This window comes from Apteryx mantelli, chromosome 1, assembly GCF_036417845.1.
Source record: "Apteryx mantelli isolate bAptMan1 chromosome 1, bAptMan1.hap1, whole genome shotgun sequence".
NCBI classification, from domain to species: domain Eukaryota; kingdom Metazoa; phylum Chordata; class Aves; order Apterygiformes; family Apterygidae; genus Apteryx; species Apteryx mantelli.
In genome coordinates this window covers 36,398,433-36,418,240 of record NC_089978.1, presented here as the reverse complement: position 1 = coordinate 36,418,240, position 19,808 = coordinate 36,398,433, and the positions used below count along the sequence as shown (strand labels likewise).

The window sequence follows — 19,808 nt, the reverse complement described above, 5'->3', positions numbered from 1 at the left end:
GGAAGCATTTTGGGAAAATATCCAACTCTTATCTTAAGTATCAGCTTATAATTTACAGGAAATAGTCAAGAATGTATAGGGGAGACATGAATCTGAATAAAAGCCTCCCACAGAAAACAACTGCATGAGACCAGGGAAGTCTGCATTCTAGTAACAGCAAAAAATTTGATGAAGAAATCCAAAATGAGAAAGTCTCATTTAAGGATTGGACTGCAACTGTAAGAATTATGCAAACTCAGTTAAAATAAACTTGTAACTCTGTTTATCTATTTGTGTATATGTATCCCTCAATAGAGGCTCTGACTACAGTCCAAGAGAGTGTGAAACAGTTTCATTCTTTGATTTTTCCTTTACATTCACCAACCAGTAGCAGCAGGCTTTTCCAGTAAGCTGCAGAGGATATTTCAGGGCCTGTAATGCAGAATGCTGGTTTGGGGAAAAGAAACATTCCACTGATGCACATTATCATATGCTTGGCATGAAGCTGGTGAGAATGTGCTTCTATCTCAGAGGTCTCTATTAAGTAACAAATGTCAGCTGTAAGACTGGGAATTTCTAAAACCCTCTCCTGTTTGCAGGACATCTTTGATCTTTAATTAAAGGAAAAGCTATCTTTGGTCAAGAAACCACTGTTAACAACTTTTTCAAATGGCTCTAAACTGTTGTAAGTCATTATTGTTTGCAAAAAGCTCAAACCACTAAATAGTGAAAGCTCACAGTAATCATCCCTGGACTAATTGCAGATGCAAGAGCAGAGGGAAAGAAAGAGACAGACACTAGCTTACGTTTCCTTCAAGATCATAAGGACACACGCTAAATCACATTCATCCTCACTCACTGAAATAACCCCTCCATCTCCTAGGTCTAAGGATAGGAAATCCCTGAGCAGAGCATCATTTAGAACACAACAGAATACCTAGAGAAACTGCTGAGGTTACACAAGTTTCCAACAGACTACAGCACAATATTCCACTGGAGTCCCAAATATGCTACTTTATAGATCAAACAGAAGACGGAAAATAAGGTGAGGCCAATTTTGCACTGAGAACAGTTTCAGAATCTTATCTCAAACTGGTTGATTTGTCTCTGTCCAGCAGGAAAGTTGAAAAACAAAAAACAAAAAACCAACAATTTTGTCTTAAACATCTTTAGTTACAAGCTAACACATTCATATTATGCTTTTAAGCCTTCTTCCTTTTATGAAGGAAGCACAATGATATACACACAAAACTACACAGCTACAACTTCCCAAGAGCCAACTTGTTCCAGCCATTACATTTTGGCTCCCCCTGCTGGAAATAAGTACAAAAACAAGTGACACCACTAATAGTTAACCGCCTTCTGTAATTGCAGAGCACAACATGTAGAGTTTCTCCACTTGACACCCCAAATGCAGCAATGATTGCCAAAATACACAAAAGCCTACCTACATATTGTGCATGAAGTCATACTACACAAAGGTCAGATCAGCTGCCATTTTTAAGACAACCTTTTTAAATCTATACAGTATTTTTGGAGCTGCTTCTCAACATTCCCAGGCTGCAGTTATTTTTTGCTTGATCAGGTTACTGTGGTGAAGTTCCTCAAAACAGGCAGGCACCTTTGGCAGAATAGGAGTACAACTTATAATTTCAGTTGATCTAGTTACACTAGTTATATCAGCTCTGCTGTTCACATACATAAAGACTGGTTGGTAACAGAGATTAAAAGCATGCCATTCTGTTCCAAAAAAGTAGGTATTATGAATCAGTAACTTCCTCAAGAGAGGGACTCTCTATTCAGTTTTATTAGCGTTTTTTCAAACAAACACTAAGTGTAGGCCTTAGATCATAAGAATTATATGCTGAACAATACTGGGCAGTACTAAATAACTCACGAGGAAACGTGAATAGGACAGGTTGATGCACAGTCAACTCTAAGCTGAATTTGCAAGTAGTGATCTCTATTCATTGGCATGTAAGCTTCTGAATGAGTTTACAGACGGCTCCAAGCATGGCAATAACACACACAGCCACTGTTAAAAATGCAAAAAGGAAAGTCACCTGTAAAACTGTTGCCAATCAGAGAATATACCATGTCAGGATGTTCAAACACATAGCTTAAGATCTTCATCTAAAAAACAGAGTTCACTTAGGTATTATGCCATTCTTTGGTAAGCATGGCAAGAGTTTCACCACTTCTAGTTCACAGTTCAAAGTCAAAGGTCTGTAGATGAACAATACTTACTCCCTGCTCATACAGAAACCATTTGAACACCTCCAGAAATCTGTCTTTGCTACCTCTGTATATTTGCTAGTTTTGCTCTGTTCTTTACAAAATGGGGACTTTGTATTTCAGGACTAGACAAAGCATGGGTTTACTGAAAGGTATAATTCCTGCTTTATTGCTAGAAAATTCTTAAGTTATCAGTTGCATTTTTCACCACTGCTAACATTTTCTAAAAGAACCAATCCCAGAGTCTGCAAGTTCTGTCTAGTTATTTGCAGTTATTTTAGAATCTATAATTCTGTAATATAAGGCCAGTTTCTGCTCCTGGACTTGCATCTTTACCTTTATCGCTTTGCATTTATCAAGTGATGCTGAATTTCAACCAGTATTGAGAAATCTCTCTGCAACTTCTTAGTTACAAAAACATGCAAGATTGTTGTATTTGCAAATTCTATTGCTTCATTCTCCATCCACATCATTTATTAGTTGTAAGTAAAAGCTTCATGTGAAATCTTAACTCTATCCACAGCAAAACCTGCCCATGTAACCTGCTTCCTTTCCTCACATAACTGGGAAGAAGACCAGATCCTTCATTCCCCAGTGAAGGCTGCAAGATGCTAATGGCAAGATGGCTCACATATTCAAAGCAGTAATACAAAATAAAGCAGTGCAAACACATGTAGTTATTTGCATCTTATTACTCGACATGATTACATTTCTTCCTATCTGACAAAAATACAATTTCTTTAGGAGGTTTCGCAGTCAAGGGACTTACCTGGCATCTCATATGCTACAGTTACAGAAAAATAACAGCACAAGTCCACTGTGGCGCATCCCACAGTCCCTGTCCTACAGAAACCCAGACTGGGAGATCAGCTAGGCAGAGAAGGAGCCATGATCTATTCCAAGTGCTCAGGATACCTTCTGATATAAAGCAGAAAGCTTCAGCAGGGCTAAGTTCAGTGAAAAAGTGAAGCTAGTGACCACTGGAAGTCACTCAACCTATCTGAGCAGGGAGACCCAGGTTGGACTGAATGGCTCCTAACAGTTACAGGAATACAAAGCTGCTGCTGCTGGAAGCCAGCAAGCTCATGCCAAAGGCTGTGAATGTGAGGCTCAATGATTTCCAGCAGCAACAGTCTCCTGCTCTCTATTTGTACTTCACCTCTTGGTTAGAGCACCCGTGTCCCAGGCACTCCTACCAGCAGCTCAAAGAAGAGCCTCTTCCTCCCTCCAGCCTTCAGTTAAACAGTCCTCAAATAGCAAGATGTTTAACTGTTTGACAGATTACTGTCAAAGACAAGAGACCAGGTTCATGTTTCTTCCTTGCAAACAGTCTTCCATACAGATGCCTCTGCTAGAGTCTTTCAGATCACATCCAGCTGTGACATGCATGTACTGTCATACTCGCACTCTAGCAGTTAGAATTTAAATTTTAATGAGTTAAGATTTACTATTAATCAATCTATACCACTGTTTTAAAACAGATATTATTAGGACTTTTCCCTCCCCTTTCCCCAGTTTGGTGACTAACTAGTGTTTCGGGTGCTTTTTTTTTTTTTTTTTTCTTTTGGAAGGGGGAAGAGTGGAGATGGGAGTGGTATTCCAAAGGAACTGCAAAAATGAGATGATGGCTTTCATTTCAATCAAGAGCACACTTTTGAAGTGAAGTCTCTCTATCATATTCATTTACTGTTTTGGTTTGCACTGAGAAATCATCTAGAAGTGTGTGAACAGGATTCCTCTCAGATAAAAGTAAAGCAGAAGACATGCTCCAGGAGCACGCTTAACCTGCTCCAACTGCTAACAAGAGCTCAGCCAACAGAATCAGAGTAGAGCAAGTCTGAAGAAATCCCTCAGCTACACAACTCCATCCCTGAATGCACACTGTGGGCATCAGGCTCTCAATAACAGTTCTAAGTATTAAGGTGACTTACTCAAAGTAGTAACTACATATTTTCTATAGCACTCATGCGAATACAATACATGCATGAGTGTTAAACAAAAACCTGCTTTTCAAGTAATCAGACAAACACTGAGGCCACACCATTCCTTTAAAGTACTTAATGCTTTGCAAAGTAAAATATTTTAAACCTTTAAAAAAGTCTCTGCATGTTTAAGTGTCCTTAATAAGACCTGCTTTGGAAGAGACTACAGTACTTCAGCCATACTCCATCTGCTGGTCAGAACTGGAATTAGATGGGGATGATTTAAACTGTATTCCTGCACCAATTCAGGCAGATGCCCTTACACTATTCTTTTCTGTAGAAAAAAGAGGTTTAAAGCATTGACTTCTGAAAGAAATTCTTATCCTGTTTTGTCTCAAAAACTCTCCCTCAAAGTTATCTGGATACAATAAAATTTGGAAGCAGATGCAAAATACTTACAATTCAGATCCTGCTTAAACACAAAAAGCTTTCACACCACTAAGAATCTCAGTCTAAACCAGGCTCCAGACAGTTAGAGATTACTCAGCTCCAAACCAACTAACCCAGACTAAAGATGGCACTGTAGAACAACAAAGTCAAGTTTATTTCAACAGTGCTCAGGAGCATGCAAGATGCTTCACAGAAGCAATGGTAATTTCAAGACATATCAAAAGTATAATACAAGCTAAGGAAAAGGAAAAAAGCTAAGAAAGGAAAAGCAATTCTATATGAAAAGCAAGATATTATGACTGTCGCCATGAGACAAGACAATAGAGCAGAAACGTTTTCAACATCAGAAACAGTCAAAGAAATAATTTACACTTTAAAAGCTTACCTTTGTTGAAAGCACTTTAAAGGTACTTTGCTCTGGCACTACAGAATGAAGAAGAACAAGCTTTAAGTTGTAGTCTTCACCTGAAGGAAGTCTCACTGATGCATTCATCTGTTAACAGTCGAAAACATGTCTCTGGTCATCTTAGAGAGCAGAGTTTTCCATTTTGAGGTAAAGGATTGTAATTTGGCACCAAGATTAAGTGATGAAATTAATGATCCTTCACTAGGACACTTTTAAAAATCAAGCATCAGGCATCAGAGAATTTAAAATGAAACCACTTTTTACTGCATTATTCAAGAAGGTGTTTCTAAAGTGCGCTACAAAATGAATAGATTTCAATTCTTAGCCAGCAAGTACTCAAAAAACCTATTATCTTGTCAGCTTGATCTGCATTCTTTAGAGAAAGAATTCTAAGGCAAATAAAGTGTCAACACATTAATAATGGAATATGAAAACAATTTGCAACTTCCCTTTTAATACATGCAAACTATGTGGCAAGTGCTCACACAATTTTAACAATTTAAAGCAGACAGAATTATAGAAGTATCTGGCTGTTACTAAGTACCAATTTAGTTGAGAATAAGAGCTCAGCTCCTCAGTACTCGCAGCTAAATTAAACATGAGCGTCACTGATATTGCATATGGTATTACAATAAAGAGATTACAATGTTTCTTTGAAATATATACTTGGCTGCCACTATTAATTTTAGTGATACCAAAAGGAAGAAAAACCCACCCACCAACATTAATTCTTCTTCTATAATTGTCCTAAAGCAAGATACATTATGCATAACTGTTCTTTAAAATACCTTGTCTCTGCCCATTCATACTCTGGGTGCATGTATACTCAAACATTTTAAGTTCAGATCACGTCCTTCCCCAAACCCTTCCAAACACCCAGGCAGCTCGAAAACAGATGCTCCTTTTGCAGCATGCACACCAGGATTTATATACAAGTTATAGCTTGTCTGTATCCTATGGACTCTGCTGTGGCAACATACATGCATACAAACAAATACTCAGATGGAAGATCACTTGTACTATTTTTTCATGCTATTCCAGCAGACTGCTCATTGTTTTAATAACTACATCCTATGGAATCCAGGGATGCATATCAATGAATCAACACAAATCACCTCTCTCTCTGAGAACTGTACACTGACAGCATCCTTCTGTGCATTCTTGATCATGATAGTCACAATTACTTGAGATTCTGTTTGGTACCAGTCATACCTTAAAAAGAGAGAGAAAAACTGACTGCAAGAAGATGTAAAAAAAAAAACAACAACAAAAAAAAAAAACAGAAGCTGGAATATTACATTGTGTAATTTAGAGGGGAAAGATGACACATAAAATTAGATTTCTTCCCCTTCCTCTAACAAAGCACTTGCAGACTTGACAAGGTAAGTAGTTAAAGAACAAAGAATCATTTTTTAATCAAGAAGCATATCAGAACTAGGTTATTTTCTCATCCAATTCATAATATTGTTTGCCTTCTGTAAATAATAAACAGCACTTTTTAGTTAAGGATCTTAAAAGCATCTCAAAACATTACATATACTAAGTATACAGGCAAGTCTTTGAATTAAGCTCAGCACGAGAATTAGAAACAGAAGCCAGAATGCTTACTCCATTCCCTATTCTCCCAGTGGAGCATTCTCTTGAAAGTACAAATCAATCTGAATGAAAGCAATGACACTGTTTAAGAAACATTTCACTTAGGCAACTGCCACTTTCTGAAGTTACCAAAAAAAAAAAGTGCTACAGTTACTATTTTGCCTCTCCAATGCCTGAGTCAGGAAAGAAGAGTTATATATTATCTTAATTCTCACAATAAAGCTAAAGTCAACTTACTTGATCTTTGATGGTAGAGGCTGCTGTTGTATATTCTGGTTGAAGCATAATACATTGGAAAGAAAGTTACATCAGCGTTAAGTGAAAAAATATCATGAAGTACATTTCAAAGACACAGAACATTTTCTTTTTGTCTGTTGCCCTTTTCTTGATTTACATATGTGTATTAACTTACAAACAAAGATAAAGTTCTTCACTATTCTCCTAGCCATTTATTCCAGATGAGATTTAAAAAAAAAGTGTCAATGACTGACAAAGCACTTATTTAACACATTTTACAATATACAGGTCAGACATTTTGGTAGAGTTCAGTTTCAACTCATTTTCTTCCTAGGTAAGAAGTATACCTGAAAGACACAGTAGCTATATTGCTCATCTAAAAGTCTCAAATCTGTCACAGGTTTCCTTTGTAAAATTTTTATGTTAAAAACCTTTTAATTGTACTATTTGTCTTTGCCTATACCTATCACCTTTTCTGTACAGTTTCCTCCGTCGTTTCTATTTTTAAGATTTAAAATTGGAATTCTGAGAAGAGGAGAACACCCAACATAAGTTTCCCATTTTGTCTAAAAAACAAATCAATTCTGACACTCCTGAAGGCTTCAAAGAGTAAGAAAACTGAAAGCTGAACCAGTTACAGTAGAAAACAAGTCTGCACATACTACTTGCATACACTGAAAAAAAAAAAGTTACTTCCTAGCAGTCACAAGAAAATTGTGACATTTATTGACAAGATGAGCTGTTTAGTTTTTTGAGTTAGGCTGCAGACAGCAAGAAAAAGTTAAAATTGGCTTTAATAAAATACCTGTACAGTAATTTCCAGATTTCTATGCTATTCCTGAGTCTTCAGGGTTCAAATTCTTGGTTCAAAAAACAGGTATTTAGAGAAAAATTAAATCTTAAGAAATCTATGCAGTAGAAAAAAAATATTTTAAAGCCTGGAAGTTGTAAAAAGCCACTGAAGTCTAAAAGCATGCTCTAGCTTAACAACAAAAAAAATAATTGAAGCAGAACATATTAAGGAAACAGCTTACCACTTCAGTCTGCGATACTGCTGCAAGAATAGAAGAGTTACACTTTCAGAAAAACATATTAAACTTACATGACATATTTATTCTAGCTTTATTCTATTACTCCAAATATTTTGCATTTACCCCAGCCTCAACAGTAAAAGAGTTAACATTTAACCTGTTCTGTAACAGCTAGCCAGTTGTACCTCCAGCCTTTTGCTTTTATGACCCTCTAACTTTAATCAGACTTTCTTCATGCTATCCATTTCAACCAGCAACTTGTGCAAATAAACAACTATAATACAAAGCATGTTCTGATTAACAGAAGGAAAAAACTTTCCATTACACTTTCTTTTGCTTACCAGAAACCTATACAGAAGGAAGGGGAGGGGGGCCGGGTGGGTTTCTTTGTTTGTTTGTTTTGTTTAAATGAAAGTAAGGCCACATTAAACATGAAAAGGTTTTTAAAAAAATGGTTTCCTGCAAGTCTATTAAGTTTATCATCCATTCATACTACTAGGACAGAGTTCTCATCAATTTTGTGTCTCATGCTAGGCAAACACGGTAGGGGAATGAGATGGAATTTAGGCAGAGTTAAAGTCATTCATATGACCTTAAATACACTGTAATACTAAAATTCAAACTATAGCTCAGTATTTCTTCTTTTAAACATTTTTTCTAAGATATTTCTGCTAACAAGTGACAAAAACTATATGAAAGAAGAATTTGAAGTTGTAATGAAGAAACCAGAGGTTTTGATTTTTTTGCTGGAATATCCAAAGGAGAATTAAGAAAATCTCTTGAAAATAGAGGAATGAATATTCAGGACAGAACAGGACAGTTTAGTTGAACCAGACAAAACACTACAAAAAGTGACTGCAGCATTAGCAAAACAGATGCATTATATCCTCTTTCCTTGAGATGACAGGGAAAGTTCTCAACCAAGATAACTTGTTGCAAAATAAGATTGTACCTGCCAATCACTTATCTTACTTTTCCAAACAAAGAACTCTGGTGAAAAGTATCATGAGTTTATATATTCCTACATAACACAAACAGAAGGACTCTTCTCTGCTTGGTTTTTAGTCAATAAGTTGACATGAACATGTAATATTTCTACTGTCATATTCTCCAGTGCATAATATGGGGGGGGGGGGCAGGGGTGTGAGGCAGTCACAAGAGGCAGAGGGAAGAAATAAACCTGCTATTCTGCTACACCTCATTAAAATTCACAGACAGTTGAAGCACGGTGAGTAAGTTCACTGCCAGGGATGTCAACCAGTAGTAATACTCGTGAAAGGACAATTAACCATAATAGGTACATACTGACTACCAAGACACTGCACCAGAGCAGCAATTAGCACCTAAGGCAATCTCTGAATAGAATTGAAGTAAAATCCCCAAATTTCAACTGCTCTTTCCAACTTTACATTTTATGAGACCTGAAAAACTCATTTTGATGTTGAGAACTCCAGCTTTTAGAAAACAAACATGCTTCCAGTGTTTTTTATATATATATATATAAAAATTAGCTAGCATTAATATATGAAAGCAAATTAAAATTAATTCTGATGGCCTGAACTTCAAATATGTACTTTTCTGTCATGGCTAATTATATTAAAAACAAAATATGAATTTCCTTCAAAGTAAAGTGTAGTAGAGCTCAGGATGCATACTGTGAGAGAAACAAAAGTTAAACAGAAGAATGAACTTTTTTAACTGCCTTTGTTCTAAATAAGAGGTAAGCCATAAATCTTTCAAAACATGAAAGAGTTTCAAAGCACAGGGCATATCAAACCCCATATGAAGTAAATTGCTTGTTTTTCTTACCATTTAGTGTTTCCTCACATCTTTTAATCCAAATAGTAAAGGTATGATCTACTTCTAGAAGAGACCAAACGCAAAGTAACATTAAAACTCTTCAAGCACTACATGTATTGCACAAAGGACAATTCATCACAACTACCAACTGGAACAAGTTCATCCCAAATTTGCACCAATTTATTAAATCATGGTATTATTTCCTAATATCTTCTGGTAACCTTGATCACTCCAGTTAAGCTGTAAGTATTTTAACACAAGTCTATTTAACTCCCTTGTATTTAATTAAGCTAAACTAATTTGTAGAACATTAAATTATGTCCAAACTGACCCAAATCTACCTATTGGTTTCTAGTTTGCTTAACCGCTATAACTGTTCCAAAAGCAAGTAGTACTATTTTACAGTTGTATTTCCATTATTGTTCAAATTATTTTTTTCCCAAACATTCAGCCACGTACTTCCTATCTAGGAAAGTATCAGAACAGCTAGCCTGTCCCAAGGACAGTCCAAAACTGTGAAAGTTTTCACAAGCACCAAGTTTTTTCTCCTGTTGGTTTCATGCACAGTTTATGTGCACATCTAAGGCTTCAGGGGTGTTAGAAATACATAGGTGCCAACTTCACACTGTGAGTGAAAAATCACAAAGAAGTTTAGTAAAACCTTGATACACAAGAAGCAACAAGCTAACTTCCTAGATAAAAATGAATGAAATGAAATAACTAAAAAGGTAGTAGCGTAAGAGTGATCATCTAATCCTGTCAGCAAAAATCCCAGAAAAAGCTTTGATACTCAAGAAAGTAACTGGTCAGTAACATTGTGGCTTTTTTTACCCATAGCTAAATCTTTGTCTTTATACAATACAGGGAAATTACAGCCAATCTCCCTGCAGAGGGCTTGAACACGATCCTTGAAAAAAAACAGTGCCCTGCAGACATGCCCATTATGCCAAATGCAGCTCCACTGGGGTCCTGCAACCTATTAACACTGACCTCCTCAAACATAAAGTGTTCATAAATTTTAAGGCATGCCTTAGGTCTTAAAATTGCTACCCCACCCCTCAGTACTATTTCTCTCTTCCCTCATCTTTTGCCATCCGTAATGATCATTCTAGAAGTTCCCTATATTGTAAGTTACATAAATTTTATGTAATATCTCAAATGCTGTTAGTAAAAGATAAAAATGCAAGTAAGAATATGGTTGTCTTGACATTACAATACAGTCACTGGTAACAATTTTTTCCTTCATCTTAGTAAATTCTGAAAAGACAATAACTATTTTCACAAAGAATTCTCCAAAATTAACTGTCAGAATGTTGTTGGGGGAAGGGAGGAGGGAATCTAATGGTTGCCTTCATAACTACTACTTAAGTAGTAGTTATAGAAGCGGGATCAGACCCTTCTCAGAAGTGTACAGGGAAAGGAAGTGAGGAAGAGGACACAAGATGCAACAAAGGAAATTCTGATTAGATAATGAAAAGATTGTTTATGAAAAGAGTACTCAAACACTGGAGCAGGTTGCCCAGAGAAGCCGTGAAATCTTCATCCTCAGAAATATTTAGAAATCAACTCTAGAAGGCCCTGAGCAAACTCACACAAGTTCAAAGTTAACACTGTTTTTGGCCAGGGCATAAGACCAGATGAGCTCTAGAGCTGCCTTGCAACCTAAATTACTCTTATAATTTTAAAACTTATTCCCCATATCCCCCAAAAAACTTCCCAAAGTGTTGAACCTGAAAGCAAAATTTATCAAATAAAAAGGGAAATGAAATGGAATAGGATCATGAACCTAAGCAAAGACAAACTGAGTCAAGTCTACATTGATCCAGCCTCAGACTTTCAGCAGCAAGAATTTTCATCTTTAAAGTATAGCCTACGATAAGACTGTTTCACAACAAGACACCAAACCTTTCTATTACAGGTATCTGCCCTATTCTCCTAAAAGATCACCCCCACCAACCACTGCCTCCCAGCATATTTTATAATTTGAGAGAAAGGAAAATTGACTCTATAATTGCATTGTTCCTCCAAATAACTAAACTTATTAGTAGCTTTCCAGTTTGGAAACTGTCTGGCCTATCTTCACTTACTAAAACTACTAACTTTTAGAATACAAAAAAACACCTAATAAGATGCTTCTTTAAAAAGTTGATACTTTCCACCTTCACAAAATTCACTAGGTGGTCACAGCAAAGGCAAGACAGTTTCTCCAGTATAATTATCCAAAATCCATATAACGTGCTGAAGAATAACAGATCACACTGCTTTGTCAATCCAAGGCAAATTACTGAACTCCAAAAATCCATGTGTACCTAGTCTTATGGTTGATTGAGAGAGATCTCATCTCCTAATTTTATTTGATGAAATACAGAAACATTGTCCTCTCAATAATCCATCATGTCAAGTCCTATTTAAACATCACTGTAGGTGGGTAATGGGAAGCTTGCTGTAGTACCCTGGGCATGTCAGTCCTACCAGTAACAAGCGCAAGCAGGAAGCTCATCTCTGTTAGTGTTCCTGATTAAGGCTTAAAACAGACCTTGTATCAGCAAGGAACAGAAACAAGTCACAGTGTACTTCTGCCCCCTTGTGAAGCAAAGAAACCAGCCTTGCCAGCAAAGAATTCCCCACCACAGGAACTCGCTACCAGGCAGCAACAGTGAAAATCATCTCCTTTTATCACCTGCTTAGTGAAATGTGGCTAATTTTCCCACTGTGCTTTGTTCATTTTGCACTAGCCGCATTTAACTGGAAGTTAACTGTTTTGCCAAAAATCCTTACGCTCACAATTCTTTTCACCTGGGATCCAGTAAACATTCCACAGAACTGCAAAAGGAAATTCTGTATTGGCATAAATTTGTGAGTTGATTAGATTATACATGGATGAGACTCAACTAACAATTTGTATTTTAAAGACAACCTTCAGGAGACTCCTAATCTCACAGTAGGTCATAAGATTTTGTAATGAGATGCAAGAAGCACAGCAGAAACAAGCTTTGGACAGTAAAATAATCAGGAAGGACTGGGAAACTTCAGAAATGCTTTAACTGGGTAAATGGCAAAACAAAGGCAAATAAAATAAAAAGGTTCTGTTTTAGTGATTCTAAATTAGCTAAATATCACTCAGAGAAACCTGGTATCCACTGACTCATCTACCAAGACATCTACAGCTCAGTGTGCTGTTGCAGTCTAAAACATAATGTGAGGTTCAACAAAATTAAAACAAAGCAACACTCTGGCTGGAGTTTGTGCATTTTGGGAGAAAAACTCCAACCAACAAACTAGAAAGGTGACAAAATCCACACTCATGAGAAAAAAAAAAGAAAAAAAAAAATCAAAATCAGCAGTGGTTGCTTGGGGTGGCAAGAATATAAAAAACAGAATTTTTGGCCTTGTCAGCCACTAACGTAAGACCAAAGTGATTAGTCATTCAATTAAGTTCAGGGGCAACAAGTTTTGAGATGTATGAAAAGTTACCTACCAAGCAAAGAAAGCTACAGAAATCACTGGAAGGCATCACTTCCTTTCACAGGAAGATGCTAAATAGTGAATTTGGCTAGATTCCGAAGATGCATTCGATATTTCTAGTATACAAACAACTGGAGATAAAGACTATCTAGTTATCAAAATTACCAAAACTGGAAGGACTTCAAACAGTTTCTTACGCTCTAGTGCTTCTTCCACAGCAGCCTAAGCTCACAAATACCAGTTGGTGCAATTCCAACCTCCATCTCACCACTGCCCCACCACTTCACTTCTGCTGGCTTCAGCAGTCAGACCCTTCAGGGGGCTAATTTCAGCACAGTAATCCAGGGGAAAATATAAAAAATAGTAGTTTTCTGCAGACTTAATGCACTGAAAAAAAGGATTAACAAGCAAAAGAGAGGGGGCAAGATCACTTGGCAGCAAGCACTTAAATTATCTGATGCTCCCATGGAACCACAGTTTTAGATCAGAGGAGCAATCGCTTATTTGGCAGAGGCAAGATAATTACCTTTTGGCTGTAGTTTCAGGTCCCAGACATTGTTAAAGATAAGATAATGTACTAGAAAGATCTTAACTGTGACAATGCTTATCAGATCAGTGCACTTTGTTCTGTGTAACTTTCAAGGTATTTTTCTCACCATTTCTTTCCGCTGTTGGGAAGGGAGAGGATGGAAGGAAGTGAGGATTTTATTTTAGTGGTGGATAGGAAGGAAGAGAGGGAGACTTATAACCATCTCGCAATTGCTTCGTTCTGTGCTTCCCTGTACCTTCTATCAAAGCTTTCTGTATTGAACAATTTCTTTCTTAGTTCTCAGTCAGGTTGTCAAAAAGCTCTAACACTCCCCAAACCAGAACATGCACAAGGACAATACTTAAAATAAATAAAAAGCTTCTGTAATTAAGCATAATCTAACAAAAAAGGTAAAAAGCCATTTTGTAAATAGTAAAAGAAAGAAATCGCTTTGTCAGTTCAAACGCATATCAAGTTGCATGCTCTTTATAAAAACCAGTCCACCAAAGGGTGTAACAACTAAGAAATTCCAGCTACAAACCTGCTCTGTTTGGTAACTTTTCTGTGACACTGCTACACCACTGTCACCATTTATTTTTTAAGATCCTCATTTTATTAAGCAAAAAATGATTTCAAAATCATTATCAAGCAAAAAAACCTTTTTACTAGTTGCTAAGAATTTTGATACACATTTTTAAACTGTTTTATACTGTCATAAAGTAATTGCACCAAACTTCCCAAAAGCCACACCTGTTCCAAATATCTCAAGTAGGACATCTATTCATTCATTCCTCATTAAAAAAACAACAAACAAACAAAAACACAAAAAAACTTGGTCCTCCCTTTCAGCTAAAGCAACAGGAATTTTTCTCTTATTAGTAAATGAGTATTGTGCACATAAGTACTTTTAATACTTACTGTCCAATTTCTGTCCCTCTCTGAAAGACTCTAAAGCAGATGTGTAGTTTTTCATATGATATTCACCTAACCTGATACAAACAAAGAAAACCACACAGAATCAGTAACTACTTTTCAATCTAATCCACATTCTGAAGATAACATCCTCAGTTTATGTACTATATTGGTTAAAGTTACAAACTTAAGAATATAAATTGCCACAGAACTCTGCTTTTGAAATTGCTGGGATGTTAAGATAACAAGCTCAAACTCAAGGTAAAAATCCTAATAATGTTTTTTTTTTTTTTTAAACCACAGCTTCATTACAGATGTGTTACAAGTAGTATAGCATCAAATTTGGTCATTCATTGTGTTGCAAAAACCTTGTATAGAGCTGTAATTCAAATATAAGTATTGCCCTAGAAATTATTACAATATTCCCAAAGCACAATATAAGATACATACCCTTTCCTGAGAAAAGCTATAGCGTTATTGGGGTTGAGTTCTAAAGACTTCTTTGCATCTGCAACAGCATCTGTGGAAAGTTAGTTTACAGATGAGGAACATTAATGAGTTATAAAAAGGAGTAAACTGTCCGAGTCTTTTTGTAGTCAAAAATTTTTGAGGTGAAATACGTTAGTTTTCTTAGCTCACACACAAATTACACTGCTTGAATTAAATTTAGCCACAACTGATATGGATGATCCCTTCACTCACCTATGGAGCTCCGTGCAAGACGAAGCATGACTTTCATTTATTCAAATCCTCTACTTCGATCTGATTTGTAAGTCACTTTTACAATGGAAAGAATGATTAGACCAAAGCTTTAGTATTAACTGAATAATGCCTAGGAAAAATATTAAATTATCACATTCCTACCATGACAGAATTCAGTCTCAGCCAAGAGACCACACAAGGCCGGAAAACGTTTACAACACCAAGTCTAAAACCTACCTGAGAAGCCTACCAAAAAATAGCTGCACAGATAGTCCTGTGCTAAAAATCAAAGGGAAATCTAGGACTGCAGAGTAACCAATTCATTGATAGTTTTGCAGATACAAAGCAAACAAAGATGAAGAAAACCACAAAAGTATACCCTAACTGTAACAACTGCCAATTAAGTTATAGGTAACAAATTTCTGTTATTACTGTATTAATTGCAGATCTAAGACATCTTCTGTAAAGAATATGTCATAATACACTTGTAAGGGGATTATCAGTTTAAAGTTGTTACCAGCATAGTTCTGTAGAAGAATATAAGCGTAAGCTCGTTGACAGTAATATTCAGCATCATCTGGATTCTTTTCCAAGGCTGTTGTCAGCTCCTGCAAAGGCAGATTTAAAAAAAAAAAAACAACACACATAAAACAGCATCTTAGAAGTCCCTGTAAAAGTTCAATATCAAACTCTGTCAAATAAAGACATTTCAGAACAAAATATCCTGAACTGGCAGAAACGTTTGTCTATTGCGCAGTTTTGATCCACAAAGCTTAAATGTCAGGGCTCACAAAGTACAAGGAATCTGCCTATTATATCTGATTCAGGGAACCCATTCCTTACTGAGAAGGAAACAGGTTTTTCAAATGCCTTAACCATGAAGTCTAGTGTGTAGCTGAACCTCTATATTCCAAAGAGCTGCCTACAATTTTCAGCACATCTGTACACAGGTCTGCAGGGTATGAGGAAGCACTGCAATGCTAGGGATTTGGAAATCAACATGAAGAATATTAAAACATTCGTGCAGTGATAACGTACTCAAAGCACTGTAACACATGATGAACACATTGTATGATATTGCTGAGCATGGGAGATTTTTTGAAGCATGCTGAGGAAGAAAAGTAGGAGAATGAAAGACCTATGCAGCACAGCTCTTGCAGGAAATATTGCTGAATAATGGAAATAAGCATCAAGTAGTCCTTTGTTAGTGCAATGACAGGGTGACGGATTGAAATAATTATAACATACTTCGCATGAGAAAAGTTTCTTACATTCTGCACAACAGAATGAAATTACAATGGCTCAACACACACCCTTGGAAAGAGCGTTCAGCTCCAGTTCTCCCTTTACTGGGGAGGGTTGCTAGAAGGTGGTAAATCTTCCAAAGCCACTACTGTACATCACTGCAGTACAGTCACTCTACTTTTCAAGTTGCCTGGATTTCTACTCAGAAGCAAGCAAGCACAAAGGAGGCAAAGATATAGGCTTTAAACATGCATAAATGTTAATTCAGTACAGCTGCCAAAACAGTTCCACCAAGCTACAGAAAGGAGGAAGAGCAGAAGAGCCTAGCTTAGTTTTATTTCAGATCAGTGTCCTGTTCCGGTTCACTTGCTGTCACACAAATGCTTACACCAACAAGGAATTAAGTGACCAAAGTAGCTTCTTTCGTCAGCAGCGTGAGTTCACATCAGTGTAAGACACTCATATCTCTATACAGTCATAGTGTATAGATCTAAAATCTTGGGTGTCTCTGAAGAAGTGGCAGGCAGTAGAAAGTCATAACAAAAAGCATTACTTGATCTACTTATACCAATACTCTCTTAAGAACTGAAGCCATTCAAGAGCAGTCATCACTATATGATGAGAAATATATATGGTTACAGGTACTCCAGACAGGAAAGGCACAAGGTAACTCATGTATTAGAACGGGGCCACATTATGTAAATAGATGTTTGCCCCTCAAAACCAAGTGAGGCCTGACAAAAGTGAGTTTGTATGAATTACAGGCGGTTTAGTCTGCTGAATCACTTGTGTCTGAATTCAAGAGGCTCATCATCCTTGTTTCTCATATGGCAAAACACTTCACCAAAAGAGTGAATGAATGTTTTCTTCCAGGAGTTAAAATTTTAACATACAGTTCTGATTCTGTCCTAAATCATCACCACTTACATTGCAGAGCATTTTATAAATGAAAAAGCAAATAGAAGACATTCTTATCCCATATGGTAGACTACTTTTTCAACTTAGCATGACAAAAAAGCCATTAAGAAGTTCACAGCTTTATCATTCAGACTTTTAAAAGAGCATTTAGACATGGATGATGACCTAAAATTTTAGTTGCATCAGATCCAGGCTAGTGCCTTTGAGGACACAGCTATAGCCAGCAGGTGCAGAAAACCCAAGCATGCTCTTCAGGTTTTAAAGGAATCAAAAGCCCTGGGGAGACAGGGCAGAAATGCCAGGCTGACTGGACACAAGTCCTGTTGGGTGTGGAAGCATTACACAGCATCATATTGTGCTGTGCCCCAGATTATAAACACTAAGTACATGAGCTAAAAACCACACCTAAGATCATGCAAACATGGTACGCTACTTCTAGATCCAAGCTTCTAAGTCATCATGATGCTGCACTTCATTATGGGACTTACCAGGTCAGATATTATCAAATACAGTCTGCCTACTAACATGAGTATTTAAAATAATAATAATAATAATAAAAAACCCACGAGTGACAGCTAGTATCACTGTAAATAGATATTACATAATGTCTATATAATGTGCTATATATTATTTTGAAACTAGCAAAAAAGCTTCTTATTCAGAGTCATTGAATGTAAAAGAAAAATGAACAAGGCAAGTAAAGAAACTATGCTAACATAAAAAAAAAGACTAAAGGCATGTTCTGATAGTATGTGTTAACACTTTCAAAGATATTTTGTTTACAACTGGAAACCAGATACATTTGACATAGTAAAAACGAATTTAAGATTTAAAAAATTATGTCCAATCCCATTTGGGATGTCATTTACCTTCCAAAATTTTTGCAAGCTACAGCGCAAACCTCAAGTAGCTGTAAAATTCAGCTGCACGATTTCATTATGGAAAGACAATTTTCATCTTATGCTCCATCTACTTACTCCATTCAAGCAGAGCTAACTAGTTATATCCTCTCCCCTTCCAGAATATGTTAAACAGAAATACCTATCCATCCTTCAGCTGTCCTCTTTTTAACCTTTCCTTTTAAATAAAAAGAACATTTGGGAACATATTGATCCAACTTAATGGGTAGAATATATAAAAAGGGGGGAAAAAAGATGAGAGCAGAATAAAAACTAATAAAGATTAAGCAAATTTCTCCAATAACTAGATCAGTTATGATTTTTGCATTTAAAAACCCAAGCTTATTTACATACGGTCTGCCTACACGAACAAAAAGTTCATTTTTACTGTTTTTTTGCAACACCAGTGGTACAAGCGTTGTGACAGAAATGTGCTGAACCCACCCTCAGTCAGACCTCACAGGAAGCAGCACAGCCCTCTGGGGAAAACACTGCAAACTAGCAGCCGGCAAAAAGGACAACTGTAAGAAACTTCAGCTCTCCCCTCACTCCTACCAGGAGCATGACATGCCGCTGCAAGAGTCACTCACCTCACCCACAGGACTCAGGCTTCCCCATTCATGAAACATCCCCCTCCCTCGCAGGCGAAGTACAAAGTTCAGTTTATTTTGGTACTTCAAGACTGACAGCGGAACCGGACAGCAAGCTCACGCCAGCCCCGCAGTCCCCGAAGCAGCTCGGGGGACCCGGCACAGCCCGGCGTGCCCAGCCCGCGGCCCGGCGCCCTCCCCGCGGCGGGGCAGGCGAAGGCGAAGGCGCCGAGCCGCCGCCCGCAGCGCTGCGGGCGGCGCGCTGCCGGGGCCCTCCCGCCGGGCGCGGCCCCTGCCGCTCACCTGCGCCGCTGCCCCCGGGTCCTGGTCGATGTCCGCGTCCGAGAACCTGCCGAAGAGTCACAAGGGGGTGAGAAGGCAGGAGGGGGCGCGCAGGGGAGGGGAGGGGGCGCGCAGGGGAGGGGAGGGGGCGCGCAGGGGAGGGGAGGGGCGGGCGGGGAAGGGGCGCTCACCGCGGGGGAGCCGCTCCCGCCGCCGCCATGCCGCCCGCCGCCCCTAGGAAACTTCTGGACTCGCCGAGGCACCCGCACAACAACCCCCAAGGCCGCAGCCGCGCGCGCGCAAAGGCTGACGGGATGCATCGGGGCGAGCCCGCCCCGCGGGCTCCGCCCGCGCGCCTCGTGACGAGGCGGGGCGGCCATTGCTACCGAGGCAAGCGCCACCGTCTTCCTCCCATAGAGTTGGAGGACCAGTCACGGCAGAGTCGCCCTTAAGCCCTTCCTGCTCGCCCCTTCCTCCTCTCGCGACGGCAGGTGACAGGGGGTGGCGGTGTGCGCATGCGTGTGGCGGGGAGGGAGGTGGCGGCGGTGGGGCGGTTGTCGGCTGCTTCCTTGCTCGAGTTCGCCCCAGAATCAAGAGCGGCGGTTCCCAA

At 38.3% G+C, this 19,808-nt stretch overlaps 1 protein-coding gene across 4 annotated transcripts in view; it reads right to left on the bottom strand.

Annotated features, from left to right (window-relative positions):
- Positions 1–19,481, bottom strand: part of SUGT1 (SGT1 homolog, MIS12 kinetochore complex assembly cochaperone) — a 29,512-nt gene extending 10,031 nt beyond the window's left edge. Inside the window, exons 1-10 of one of the 4 annotated variants that reach the window (XM_067292564.1) lie at positions 19,390–19,481; positions 19,220–19,265; positions 15,782–15,872; positions 15,013–15,082; positions 14,569–14,639; positions 9,666–9,719; positions 7,860–7,879; positions 6,826–6,860; positions 6,108–6,204; positions 4,972–5,079 (exon numbers count right to left, since the gene is read on the bottom strand). In XM_067292564.1, the coding sequence (XP_067148665.1) occupies positions 4,972–5,079; positions 6,108–6,204; positions 6,826–6,860; positions 7,860–7,879; positions 9,666–9,719; positions 14,569–14,639; positions 15,013–15,082; positions 15,782–15,872; positions 19,220–19,265; positions 19,390–19,418 (621 nt within the window). In that variant the 5' untranslated portion in view covers positions 19,419–19,481. Of the gene's footprint in view, positions 1–4,971; positions 5,080–6,107; positions 6,205–6,825; positions 6,861–7,859; positions 7,880–9,665; positions 9,720–14,568; positions 14,640–15,012; positions 15,083–15,781; positions 15,873–18,916; positions 19,086–19,219; positions 19,266–19,389 lie in introns of those variants that run through there. The other 3 variants (XM_067292571.1, XM_067292585.1, XM_013948423.2) reach the window with 3 other exon arrangements.
- Positions 19,482–19,808: the final 327 nt, after the last annotated feature.